The sequence below is a fragment of the Oncorhynchus gorbuscha genome, linkage group LG23, assembly GCF_021184085.1.
Source record: "Oncorhynchus gorbuscha isolate QuinsamMale2020 ecotype Even-year linkage group LG23, OgorEven_v1.0, whole genome shotgun sequence".
In the NCBI taxonomy this organism is placed as follows: domain Eukaryota; kingdom Metazoa; phylum Chordata; class Actinopteri; order Salmoniformes; family Salmonidae; genus Oncorhynchus; species Oncorhynchus gorbuscha.
Window position 1 is genome coordinate 46,989,071 of NC_060195.1, and position 13,432 is coordinate 47,002,502.

General features: G+C 41.6%; 1 protein-coding gene across 1 annotated transcript in view; it reads right to left on the reverse strand.

Moving 5' to 3' along the window:
* Positions 1-13,432, reverse strand: part of zdhhc9 (zinc finger DHHC-type palmitoyltransferase 9) — a 39,717-nt gene that overhangs the window by 12,157 nt on the left and 14,128 nt on the right. Inside the window, exons 2-4 of the mRNA XM_046323168.1 lie at positions 9,298-9,458; positions 2,184-2,342; positions 567-704 (exon numbers count right to left, since the gene is read on the reverse strand). Of these exons, the coding sequence (XP_046179124.1) occupies positions 567-704; positions 2,184-2,342; positions 9,298-9,458 (458 nt within the window). The remainder of the gene's footprint in view (positions 1-566; positions 705-2,183; positions 2,343-9,297; positions 9,459-13,432) is intronic.

Sequence of the window (13,432 nt, forward strand, 5' to 3'; positions counted from 1 at the left end):
ACTCCTAATAAGCTCCAAAGACGTACACTTACATATTCCCCTCACTCGACCATATTTTTTTTTTAAACTATTAATTCAAATTAGGAATGACATTAACAGTGCGCAGGCTGTGGCTTGAATTAAGATCACAAGCCTGGAGCCAATTATCCTGATTGTAAAATGCCCTCTGCTTTTCCCTAGCATCTCGCTGTCTGTAAAGTCCCACGTATAGGAACAGATCAAAGGGAAGTGTGTGAGTGGGTCATCCAGGCAGTTACTGTTGCATGTCACTTCACGCTCCAGTCAAGCCTCAGCGGAACTAGGTCTCTTTTTCATCATATTTTGTCCGCATCCCTCACTCTCTCACTGACCCTTCCCGATCGAATACACCCTATCAACTGTCAAGAGTCACGGTTTCCCCGCACACCTGTGAATGTCCTATCGTGCAAATCTGTAAACACAGCCTTAAAAGTACTGCCATGGTCTGAAACTGACCCTGAATCTACATTTGCTTTTTAAAATTATATTCTGCTCTGGTCTCGACTGACACCTATGTAGCGAAACTATGAAGGAACAGCAGCACTCACGCATCACCACGTGTACGATGGCGAAGGTGAAGATGTAGATGGTAAGCAGGGACAGGGACAGAGTGAACAGGTAGAAGTAGCGGTAGTTCCTCTTGCCCACACAGTTGCCCACCCAGGGGCAGTGATGGTCAAAACGATCTGTGGAGAAGGAGCGGGAGGTGGTCAAAGATGGAGAGGAGAGGGAAGAGTTTCTGTGGACACGGGATCAACATGTACATTTCAACACACACACAAAAACAAACTAAGTTCAATTTAACTCGTGGAGATGTAAATGAGTGTGTTGGATAGACCCTTTCCCAAAGTTCTGCTGGTTAAAGGTTGAACAAAAATGAAAATAATTAAATAAGAAATTGATTTAGCTGGGTAGTCATTGAAAACTCATTCTGACAATAACAACCAAGTTCAACAAAGGTAAAGTAGCTATTAGCCAATGCCCTCTGCTTACAATAGGTCCCAATCACTCAAAAACAAGCACGCAGTTCACAGGAAATAAGAGCCATTTCCCTATAATTCCTTTTTCTCTGATCTAAATATAGTGACCCCTGTTTCTTCATTACACTAGGACCAGAGCGAAGCTATCCAGGGTCAGACAGCTTTACACTTTTCTCCCTGTGGCAGACAACACGTACACATTAAAACATATGATGGCAGCATGCAGGTGGGGCACTTCTGCATTGAAGCATATCGGGAATGAGGAAAAACCATAAATATGATTTGTTGATGTACTGTATATAGAAAGGAGCCCAGTGTGTATAATCAGCTACTAAATATTGTATGACAGGTTCATGGAAAACACCTTCCTTCCAGCTATTAACCACACCCACTAGTTTTACTCAAATATGTGAACAAGCTATGTTTTTATTCACTACAATTCCGCAACAGACTTGATTGCATTGAAGAAAGGTCATGTCTTTTGTTTTGTCCAACTCCTGTGCAAAGACAGATTACCATTAAACCCACAACCTTTATTGATTCATTGATCATATTGATCCCTTACTGCAGAGTGAAGGGGCCTGAGTCATAAGGAGGCTGGCTGGCTGTCCCAGGCTGCTGTGTCATGCTGGTTGTGTGTGACCAGCATGACACAGCACACAGATTTTGGGGGAGGGGGTCATACACAATAACTGATGTTTAAAGGCCAAATGCATGGTTCAATCATGACTAGCCAAAATACTGTTTTTCTGCAAAGCTTGACATGTTCATGCACACACATGAAAAACTATCCTCAAGAAACATTCCAAAGAGTGCTTTGTAGAGATCTGGGGAGAATGAATCAAACATGCCAGCATTCCAAATCCCCACTGGAAACCCATTCAGCTATAGAATGTCCATCTCCGGATATGGAAATTATCAATAGAGCTTTAGATTAAAACTATTTCCAATAAACATGTTCTAAAACACTGACAAATAAATGTAGGTAAGTTCAAGGCTTGAGCAAACAAATAAAAACTGGCATCAGCAGAATGTGTCCTTCACACGCTGATAAAAAAATAAGCTAGTTTTCACACAATACCCAGTCTCTGAGTGAATTGAAATGAATGTTATTTTCAGACTGAGTCTTCTTTCATGATAAGAACAAGATGAATTGACTGAAGGGAGAAGAGTGCTCTCTCTTACCCACACAGTTGTCACAGATACTGCAGTGTGAGGCGCGAGGTGGTCGGAAGATCTTGCAGGTGTGGCAATACTTCAGTTTGACGATCTGCCCGTTGATTTGGACGTTGCGGATCCGAGGTGGAGGCCGCTGCCCAGCCGGGACGTTCCCATTAGCCGCCTCTGAGACAACAAAAAGGTGGCCATTTGGGATCATACTCAGTTAACAAATGGAGTCATATCTATGCATGTTCATACTGTGTAGTGCAAGTTTCACACGCAGGTTAAGCCTAAATTGCCTTTAAATCAAGAATAATTCTAATTTGGCTTCAGACATGTCTTAATCCGCATTTAAATTAGAAGTCATAGATCGACCACAGGAAAATTACATTAAATCAACTAAATATACCAGACTTAACCAGAATTCAAAAAAATTGACCCAGAGTGCCTTTACCCCACACATAATCATATAGTAGAGCATCAATTCTATTCCATCGCCACACTTCAAAGTATTGTATTTAAAGCTTCCAGTCGGGTTTAAAATCTACACAGTGAGGCCGTGAGTTTAGAGCCACAATGGCGGTTAAAAATTAAGGGCTTTGGAAGCACACACAAATGTGAATCGTCGAACCTTGAGAATGTCGCTTCAGCCCAAGGTTCCACACACAGACCGGTCAGTTATTTACCATGATGCTTAAGCATAGCAGGACTGTTGTTTTTTTAAAACTTATTAACCTGGACCTGGGACGATGGGTCTTGTTGTGCCAGGGTATGTAGTCCTGTTTACAGTAAGATGAATCGCTTAAAAGGAAAAATCCACTTCTTCCTTTAGAATTTAGTGTTAAATAACGCTTTTTTTTGTGAACAAATGTTTCATTGTGGGGTTATGACGTTGGTTAGCAACATGGGAAATAGCTGTGGGAATCTGTTGCAATGCTCTCTATGGGCTGGCTGGCTAGGCAATAACACCAAAGACAATATCCGCATGTAACATGGCTGGTTAACTAACATCGCCTAAACAAACTGGTCTAATCAATTTAGGAGTCCACATTCTCACCATGTTCAACCTGAATATCGATGTGCCTCAGAGTGGAGTTGAACATGCTCAACGGCATAATTTATATACTTTTGAGGAGATGGGAAAATGTTGTCATGCTACGTCAATGGGCCGCTTTGTGCATTCTGGACGATTCTGGGACAAGGAGCTCTCCCCCTTCAATGTGAGTCTATTGGGCGCTAAACTCAAAACCCCAACATTAACATGAATTTCGTCAACAATAAGTATAAAACAGATGTGCGATATGAAATAATGAACTTGCGAGACGCAGCATGACAACGGGAGCACGATTGGTCAGTCATGTCTGTTCATTGGATTCCCATCTCCTTTCTATAATATCTCTGGGCAACGGCACCATGCAAGTCACTAGACTAAAAAAAGAATAGGAAAAATATGCTATACCCTACGTTAAATTGTAAAAAATGTATCGATGTAAGAAAATCACAAAAATATAATCAATTGCTCATTCGAGAGAAGACATCCTCCAGAGTTATGAAAATCAGCCAGTATGGAAATCTGACATTTAATAGACGTTTCCAATCTAAAAGTCGTATTCCTGTTAACATCCAGTCTGAGCGACTTTATCACATTGCTACGTCCACTCAGATACACATGAAAACATGAAATGATCCAGGGAATCGATAGATCAAATCAGAAAATCTAACATTATAAAACATTCAAAATGGTTGAACCTTTCCTTTATGGTTCATTTGAATAAACGGAATAACATGACTGAATACTGCCAGTAGGAATACCTGCTAGGACAGGCGAAGACAGCACAACTTGACCCAAAATCGAACATTTACAGTCCGAAAGCATTGAGGTCATACCACCTCATAACACTTCCAAAGTCTTTGCATGGTTAAAGCAGAATATATTAAGGATTTTGCTACCGCCATTGATGAAAAAAAAGTCAACACTGAACAAGCCAAATCAATAGTGTACAGCACACTACAGCACATAGTGAACAAACACTTAAAGAAACACCAGGCTTTTAATAAATCGAATCACATGTGAATCAAAACCACTTTCTACTTAAAACCATTGCTTTGTGGATTAATGTAGCTAGCTAGTGTAACGGTATAGCTTCAGTCCCTCCCCTCGCCCCTACCAGGGCTCGAACCAGGGACCCTCTGCACAAACCGACAACAGCCACTCTCGAAGCCGTGGCCCGGGGCACAACTACTTCAAGGTCTCACAGATTAGATGTTATGGCAAGCATAAATACTGTATATTGGTGGTTTATTTAACATAATATTTTTACAAATTACAACATTTTCCTCCACTGAGTATTTTGTGTAGATCGTTGACAAAATGTCAAAATAATTTGAATCCCACATAATTTGAAACTCACAGGGTGTGAATAGTTTATAAAGGCATATTTTTTATTTATTTTTGCTAACATAATATAATTTAGAAGTATACATTAAGGTGTCTGCAATAGAATAAACATGAGAAAAAAAACAAATGTAGACATAAAAATGCCTTTCGACAGCTTCCAAAATCTATTTTTTTATTTTACAATGGTGGGGTGTAGCCATCTTACAGCGCCACCTGTCAGTAATACAGGGTTTTATACACGTGGTTGGGCTCAAAACATCCGTGCCTATCTGCTGACCTTTCCCACCTGGACAAAAGGAACACCTTTGTGAGAATGCTGTTCATGGACTAAAGCTCAGTGTTCAACACCAGTGACCTCCAAGCTCAGGACCCTGGGACTTAACACCTCCCTCTGCAACTGGATCCTATACTTCCTGATGGACTGCTCCTAGGTGGTGAGGGTAGGCAACAACACACCCGCCACGCTGACCCTCAACACGGGGGCCCCTCAGGGGTGTGTGCATAGTCCCTGTTCATCCACGACAGCGTTGTCGCGCACGACTAACGCCATCATTATAACGATGGTATACCTGATCACTGACAATGACGAGACCGCCTATAGGGAGGTCAGAGATCTGGCAGTGTGGCACCAGGACAACAACCTCTCTCACAACATGAGCAAGACAAAGGAGCGGATCGTGGACTACAGGAAAAAGGAGGGCAGAGGAGGCTGCCCAACAGTAAGTTGGGCTAACATGTTAGCTAAAAAAATCCATTAGCATATATCTCAATGAAGTCAGACTGGAAGGCATGTGTCAGAGCAGTCACAAAGGGAGCATATCGTCCCAATAGGCAATAGCATGTTAGCACAATAGCCGTTAGCATGCATCTCAGTGCTTTCTGACTGGAACGCTCGAGTCAAAGCCGTGACAAAGGGAGTGCTGCCAGCCCAACCTGCAGCAACGGCAATCATTTACAGCCTTGTTCTGTCATCTGGAGAGGACCTCTTACCAGTACCCCCCACCCACGGCTCTAGACCGTAACGAGAGAGAATAGGGACACATGGAGGGCAATGTGAATCTTCACCGCCCAGACAGAGGCTGCACACTGAACAGCTAGAGAGGGAGGGAGGGTTGGGCTGTGGCATGGCTATTGCAGAGCAGACAGGCTTTTTCCTCAAGAGATAGAAAAGAGAAGCTGGCTGAAATAATGCCAAAAATTGTGGATAGTGTTGGATCCTGTATTTTACATTATAGCCATTAGATATATGATTAAATATTATCTGATGTTGGTTGTGTGAGGTGTCTGTATTTGTGCACTGGAGCATCATTATGAGATTAAACAACTGCTTGCTACTTGCCTGTTTGTGTGTGACAAGAACTGAGTAACATGGTGTGACCTGCATGTTGCAAAACTGTAGATAACAGCCCAGCAGATGCTTTGTCCTTGCGTTTGTATGTAACAATATTGAGCACATGGTGTGACTTGCTGTATCTTACAAAGTTGTGATAGGAAGGGGTGGTCATCACGAGGTTTAACTGAGATAGAAAAATACAGAAGACGCAATGAGTTGGGGGGGCACATTCAGAGCGGGGTGTTGCGAGAACAAGCGGTCTTTTTAAGATAACAGGAGCCAGGTGCGAGATAACGGTATGGAGCATGAGAGCCTGGATGTTCTTCACAAGCAGCAGTTACATCTATCAACAGAAGCGCCAAGAGGTGGGGACCCGCCTGAGCGCCTGCAATAGGCTGGGCAAGTTTAAACCACGCCCAGTCTCTACTGTGATAGGCCAACAGACGGGTTGGAACTGTCTGTCACAGTATAAAAATACCGTTTTACATACGTCTTGTCAGTTCCCTGTTCTGCCCTGCATGGTATTACAGTGAGCCCGTATATACGAAAGTTGCATTTGCCATTTATTACTTAGCTAATAAACAATACATAGTATAAAATCTGTGACTCATTGTTATATTTATCCTGATACCAGATTTGAATTTACGCAACTCTAACAATAGTCCACTAGGGAGTGGTCAGGTAATCAAAACAATGCATGTGCAGCAAGTTCATTCAGACCCACATCTGGCTAGGTTATACAAAGTAACATAGGAAGATTGTCTGCAAAATATCCCTATTTGGTTGTGCCTTCATAATTAATGCTAATGTTGTTTAGATAATGACAACGTCACAATGCTTCGCTGTTGGGCCAAATCAATGAATTCAAACTCTCGTCAAGGCTTGAAACCGTACACTTCAGATTGGAGAAAATAAATCTGACTAGGGGATGAGTTCAGAACAGCATGGATGATGAACCTTTAGCGATATAAAACATAAACACAAATTAAAACAACAGGCTGAAGCTCTGGTCTCTACTAGATGTCGAACGACTGATTTTTCAATGCCGATACCGATTATTGGAGGACTAAAAAAAAGACTATACTGATTAAAATCGGTCGATTTATATATAATGACAATTACAACAATACTGAATGAACACGTATTTTAACTTAATATAATACATCAATAAAATCAATTTAGTCTCAAATAAATAATGAAACGTGTTCAATGTGGTTTAAATAATGCAAAAACAAAGTGTTGGAGAAGAAAGTAAAAGTGCAATATGTGCATTGTAAAAAAGCTAACGTTTAAGTTCCTTGCTCAGAACATAAGAAAGCTGGTGGTTCCTTTTAACATGAATCGTCAATATTCCCAGGTAAGAAGTTTTAGGTTGTAGTTATAGGAATTATAGGACTATTTCCCTCTATACCATTTGTATTTCATATACCCTTGACTATTGGATGTTCTAATAGGTACTTTAGTATTGCCAGCCTAATCTCGGGATAGGCTTGAAGTCATAAACAGCGCAATGCTTGAAGCACAGCGAAGAGCTGCTGGCAAATGCACGAAAGTGCTGTTTGAATGAATGCTTACGAATCTACTGCTGCCTACCACCGCACAGTCAGACTGCTCTATCAAATCATAGACTTAATTATAATATAACACACAGAAATACGAGCCTTAGGTCATTAATATGGTCAAATCCAGAAACTATCATTTCGAAAACAAAATTATTATTCTTTCAGTGAAATACGGAACCATTCCGTATTTTATCTAATGGGTGGCATCCATAGATCTAAATATTGCTGTTACATTGCACAACCTTCAATGTTATGTCATAATTATGTACAATTCTGGGAAATTAATTACGGTCTTTGTTCGAAAAAATGGCCTTCACACAGTTCGCAACGAGCCAGGCGGCCCAAACTGCTGCATATACCCTGACTCTGCTTGCACAGAATGCAAGAAGTGACAATTTCCCTCGTTAAAAATAATTTATGTCAGCAGGCAATATTAACTAAATATGAAGGTTTAAAAATATATACTTGTGTTTTGACTTTAAGAAAGGCATTGATGTTTATGGTTTGGTACACATTGGTGCAAGACGGCGCTTTTTTCGCAAATGCGCTTGTTAAATCACCCGTAGGCTGTGATTCAATGACAAATTAACAGGCAGCGCATCGATTATATGCAACGCAGGACAAGCTAGATAAACTAGTCATATCATCAACCATGTTTATTAACTAGTGATCATGTTAAGATTGATTGTTTTTTATAAGATAAAGTTTAATGCTAGCTAGCAACTTACCTTGGCTCCTTGCTAGTCTCGCAAAACAGGTAGTCAAGCCTGCCATGCAGTCTCCTCATGGAGTGCAATGTACTCGGCCATAATCGGTGTCCAAAAATGCAGATTACCGATTGCCATGAAATCTGCACCAATTAATCGGCCATTCCGATTAATCGATCAACCTCTAGTCTCCACACTGCTGCCCTTACACACACACACACTTACTTACTTTATTCATGCACCTAGAAGGCTTTTGACATCGCTTGGTTCCTAATTCACAGTCCTCCCCCAGCCACCCGGTGACATTTGTTCCATATCCGGAAGTGACCTCGCTAGCCTTTAACCCTTAGGCATTTCATGTACAACAAAGGATTAGATCGGTATGGGCAGCATGATAGTAGCTCCACCTTGTTCTCCGATTGGCTAGATAGCTAGATGGAACTCTTTCAGAACTACAGAAGTGTCACACTACGTTGATCCAGTTTAGGTTTCGAATATACACATTTAGGGGAGTTGGCCTAGGGCAGGGATCATCAGCCTGACTAACCAGTGTCTGTATGTAGCCTCGCTACTTTTATAGCCCTGCTACTGTTATTTTCCAGTCTTTTTACTGTTGTTTTATTTATTTACCTACCTCTTGTTCACCTAATACCTTTTTTTGCACTATTGGTTAGAGCCTGTAAGTAAGCATTTCACTGTAAGGTCTACTACACCTGTTGTATTCGGCGCACGTGACAAATAAACTTTGATTTGATCAACCAGATTCAGAAGATCATTTTTAATATTTTGTAGACTGCAATTTGATTGCAAGAAGCCCAAACAGATATTATATTTGACCAAAACATAATCATGTCAAGCCTTGCTTACGATCTTGTATACGATCACATGTTTCTCTATTATGCGGAAGGATACTTTGGGACAGATTCCCAAAATGACAACCACTTGGAACTGATTTGCTGGTGTTTTTACAATAAATAAAATCACCCGCCGGCCAAATTCAGCCTGCAGTTTTGGGATTTGGGTCAGTTGGGGAACCCTCACCTAAGGTTTTTTTTTCTAGACAGGGCTTATAGAAGAATGAGGGAGGCATGGATGTGAATTATTATTATGATGACACAGGTATGAGTCAACTACTCACCAATTTCCATCTCAATGAAGGTGGCCTCCTCGGGGAGGGCGCGCGGCAACACCCCCGGGTCACTGAAGCTGGTCCTTAGCAGCATGGCCATGACAAAGAGGAAGAGGACAATAGCGAAGACCGGGATGGCAGGGGACAGGTGGGTTGCCAGGTATGGGCATCTGCAGATGTGATAAGAGGACCATAGGTTAATAGCAATATTCAAGCAAACAATGTACCACACAATGTTGTCTCTTAATAATACTCCTTACTGAGTGATTATAATGCGATTGACCCATAAAACATTAAAGCTAAAGCAGGATAGTTCGTGCCATGGTGATAATTCTGTTTAGTTATGTTGCTGCAAATTCTGAATTTAGTGGAAAATTACAATTTCATACCAAAACTAATGCTCCTCATCTGATATAAAATATGTATTTACATGACCCAGGAGCTAATCTATTTTTCCTTATGGCAGCACAACAATTTTGCTGCGAAGATAACAACTTCATCAGGGGGTGGAAGAATCCCTCTGCTTATACACGAGAGGGTATTAGAGTCCCAACATTGTCAACAAAAGCGCTGCACAGTCGGCACTGAGAAACAAGCCTGTACACATTCTTGTAGAGCCGTGCTCAGGTCACTGTCACAACTGTGCTGTTAGGGCCGTCTGGTCTGCAACCCTTCCCCTAGGGCCACACACACACACACGCATTGCAGCTATGGCCCAAGAATCAACAGCCGGAGACCGTGTTTACTCTTCCGAATGCTCACACTCTGTAGGGGGAGGGGAAGTGCTGCATTAACATAAAACCAGTTGGCACGTGTAAACTGACAATAGAGTAAGGATACCATTCTGCAGCCAGGATGCCCCTCTAAAAAAGGCCCTTTTTCCCCTTCACTGGGGCGAAGGTGGTCTGTAAAGTGCTGCGGCAGATTGGTAAGCTCCGCAGGCCACTGCATTGAGCTATTAATAGAAAAGCTCTCCTTCCCCATGTATAGAGATCACACATCCATAATGTAAGGGTAATATATTATGGTAACATTTCCCTCTTCATAATGAATTAGCAGCACATTTATAATACCTTGTGAGCTATATATGCCACATGGAATTCATTGTGAAGGGAGCATTGGAAAAAAAGAGGGGGTCAGACAGGGCAGAAAGTATTGCATGTTAGACAGCGCATGGGTGATGAGTCATCATGAGTGTTTTTCACAGTGTCCGTGAGCAAAATGGTGTAATGCAGAATTTCCCAAACTCTGTCCTCGAGATCCCCAAAGGGCACTTTTTTTTTGCCATAACAGTACTTGATGACGAGTTGAAAAATCAGCTGTGTAGTGCTAGAGCAAAAAAACTAAAATGTGCACACCTTGAGGTCCGGATGACCGAAACCCTGGTGTAACAGGATATAGGTTTGATTATGCAAGAGGTATGTAAAAAGGAAGTCATTTTTTCAAAACACCAGATTTCTAGTGGATCCAGATGTATAAAGACTGGATCCCCAGACAAAATCCCAAAACATTATCAATCCAAAAAGATTCTTTGTAGTTCAAAAACAAACATTCTCCCCACTCAGTCTGGTACAAATGCTGTTGTGATAAGCCCCAAGGCACCGACTGTAGTTTTCAGTTCCCATTTAAATTGTTCAATTTCCTCTTTTTATTTGGGTGCCATTTTATGCTGACTCAAACACGGTCCTACACCACAGTGGAAACATACTGTAAGAGTGAGGAAGAGGTTAAGGGGAGGGGTGTAGCTACAGTGTACAAGAGTGAGCCAACAAAATACAGGGTAACAATGTTCCTTTCACATTATGCAAATTGACTTGATTTCAGGACGCATTCCTTTTAACTCTTAGTAGAGCAAAAGGCACTATGTAGATTAGACGGGTGCGTTTGCATACTGGTGCCATACTTGCAGGACAGGTCCGATAAGTTTCCCCCAGTACCTGGTTACAGATCGTTTTTTTGCGGTGTGTTCAACTCCTTTGCCTTGACAACAATCATATGAGTTGGCAGGACCGCACAAAACAGATCTGGGATTAGGCTTCCTTTTCTACACTAAATGGGAAAAAATGATAAGGGAGAGATCCATCCAATCAATATAGATTTCCACTGGTTCAAGCCCTGAGACAGTTGCCTAAAGCTTGCTTAATTACTGCAGAGTCGTCACAGACCACAGAGGACAGGAAGTGAATAAAGAGAACGGAGAGGGAGGCAGGAAAAGGAAGCTTGGTCTCAGCCCTCTCGCAGTCTCTCAATTATGTATAATTCCAGCACTGATGACTGGTTGAGCATTCTAGTCACACTGTCATCACCTGGAATTCCTGGACATTACCAGTAGCCAAAACCAGTGTGGTACCAGAGCCATACATTTGGCTTTGGGTGGCTCTTAGAGCCTGAACGATTTAAAAATCAGTTGACCGATATAGAACGATAATATTTGTATCAACGTTTAATCCACCGAAAAGGACCGATATAAAATGCAGAGAAAAAGCTAAAAAAAAAGGACGGACATAATCCCCCAACATAACTACACCAGTCAGAGAAGAGAGAACTAATTCAGTGGCTACAGCTCTACTATTGATGAAAACACCACAACATTGAAAATGTGTTCTGGCACCCCCCCCCCCAAAAATGTGGTCAAATTTAAGCATGTCCATGTTATTATTACGTCAACAGCGTAGTCAACTCGCGTTCAGATTTGTAGTTCAGTGTTATTTGCCTCTGGGAAATCTCAAGATTATTTAATGTAATTCTTAATATATTCTCTTAATACATTATTTTGTTTGTTCTTCCTCTCCCTCACTGGGACCCAAAAATATATAAAAACCCTGATTCTTGCGATAGAGGCATTTGGAACGTCACACTAAAACATACATTTAAATGAATCGAGTCATTGAGCAACACAATTCATTTAAGATAGCGGTATCTAAATCTGTAATTTCGCTGCTCTATCCCTTTAGAATTTTCCCAATAGCCATCATGCATGCTATGGACCCTGTAAAAGGTATGGCACACTTTCCTAACACATGAGGCTGAGCTTGTAACAGCCAATTCTTGGAAGCAGAGATAACATATCACCCCTGGAAATGTTTGCAATGCAAAGGCACCACCCTTACCTGGTACCAATTAGAATAGCTAACTGATGCAGAGTGAGAAGTTCACTTCCAACTTTTAACTACTGGAGGGGAAGGGACATTTGCATGAGGGCTCTCTAATCTAGACTTTGAACCATTGAACTTCACACACACAGGGGAGAGGATATGTACAGGACTCGTTAAGTAACAAGAACTGTTCCCTTCGTGTTGAGGTGTCGATGAAACGGGCTCAATTATCAAAGTTGGAGACATAGTTTAAGTCGGAAGTTTACATACGCCTTAGCCAAACACATTTAAACTCAGTTTTTCGACACTTCCTGACATTTAATCCTAGTAAAAATTCCCTGTCTTAGGTCAGTTATTTTTAAGAATGTGAAATGTCAGAATAATAGTAGAGAGAATTATTCATTTCAGCTTGTATTTCTTTCATCACATTCACAGTGGGTCAGAAGTTTACATACACTCAATTAGTATTTGGTAGCATTGCCTTCAAACTTTTAAACTTTGGTCAAGCGTTTCGGGTAGCCTTCCACAAGCTTCCCACAATAAGTTGGGTGAATTTTGGCCCATTCCTCCTGACAGAGCTGGTGTAACTGAGTCAGGTTTGTAGGGCTCCTTTCTCGCACACGCTTTTTCAGTTCTGCCCATAAATGTTCTACGGGATTGAGATCAGGGCTTTGTGATTGCCAATCTACTAGCTTGACGTTTGTTGTTCTTAAGCCATTTTGCCACAACTTTGGAAGTATGCCTGGGGTCATTGTCCACTTGGAAGACCCATTTGCGACCAAGCTTTAACTCCCTGACTGATGTCTTGAGATGTTGCTTCAATATATCCACATCATTTTCCTACCTTAGGATGCCATCTATTTTGTGAAGTGTACCAGTCCCTCCTGCAGCAAAGCACCCCCACAAAATGATGCTGCCACCCCCGTGCTTCACGTTTGGGATGGTGTTCGACTTGCAAGCCTCCCCCTTTGTCCTCTAAACATAATGATGGTCATTATGGCCAAACCGTTCTATTTTTGTTTCATCAGACCAGAGGACATTTCTCCCAA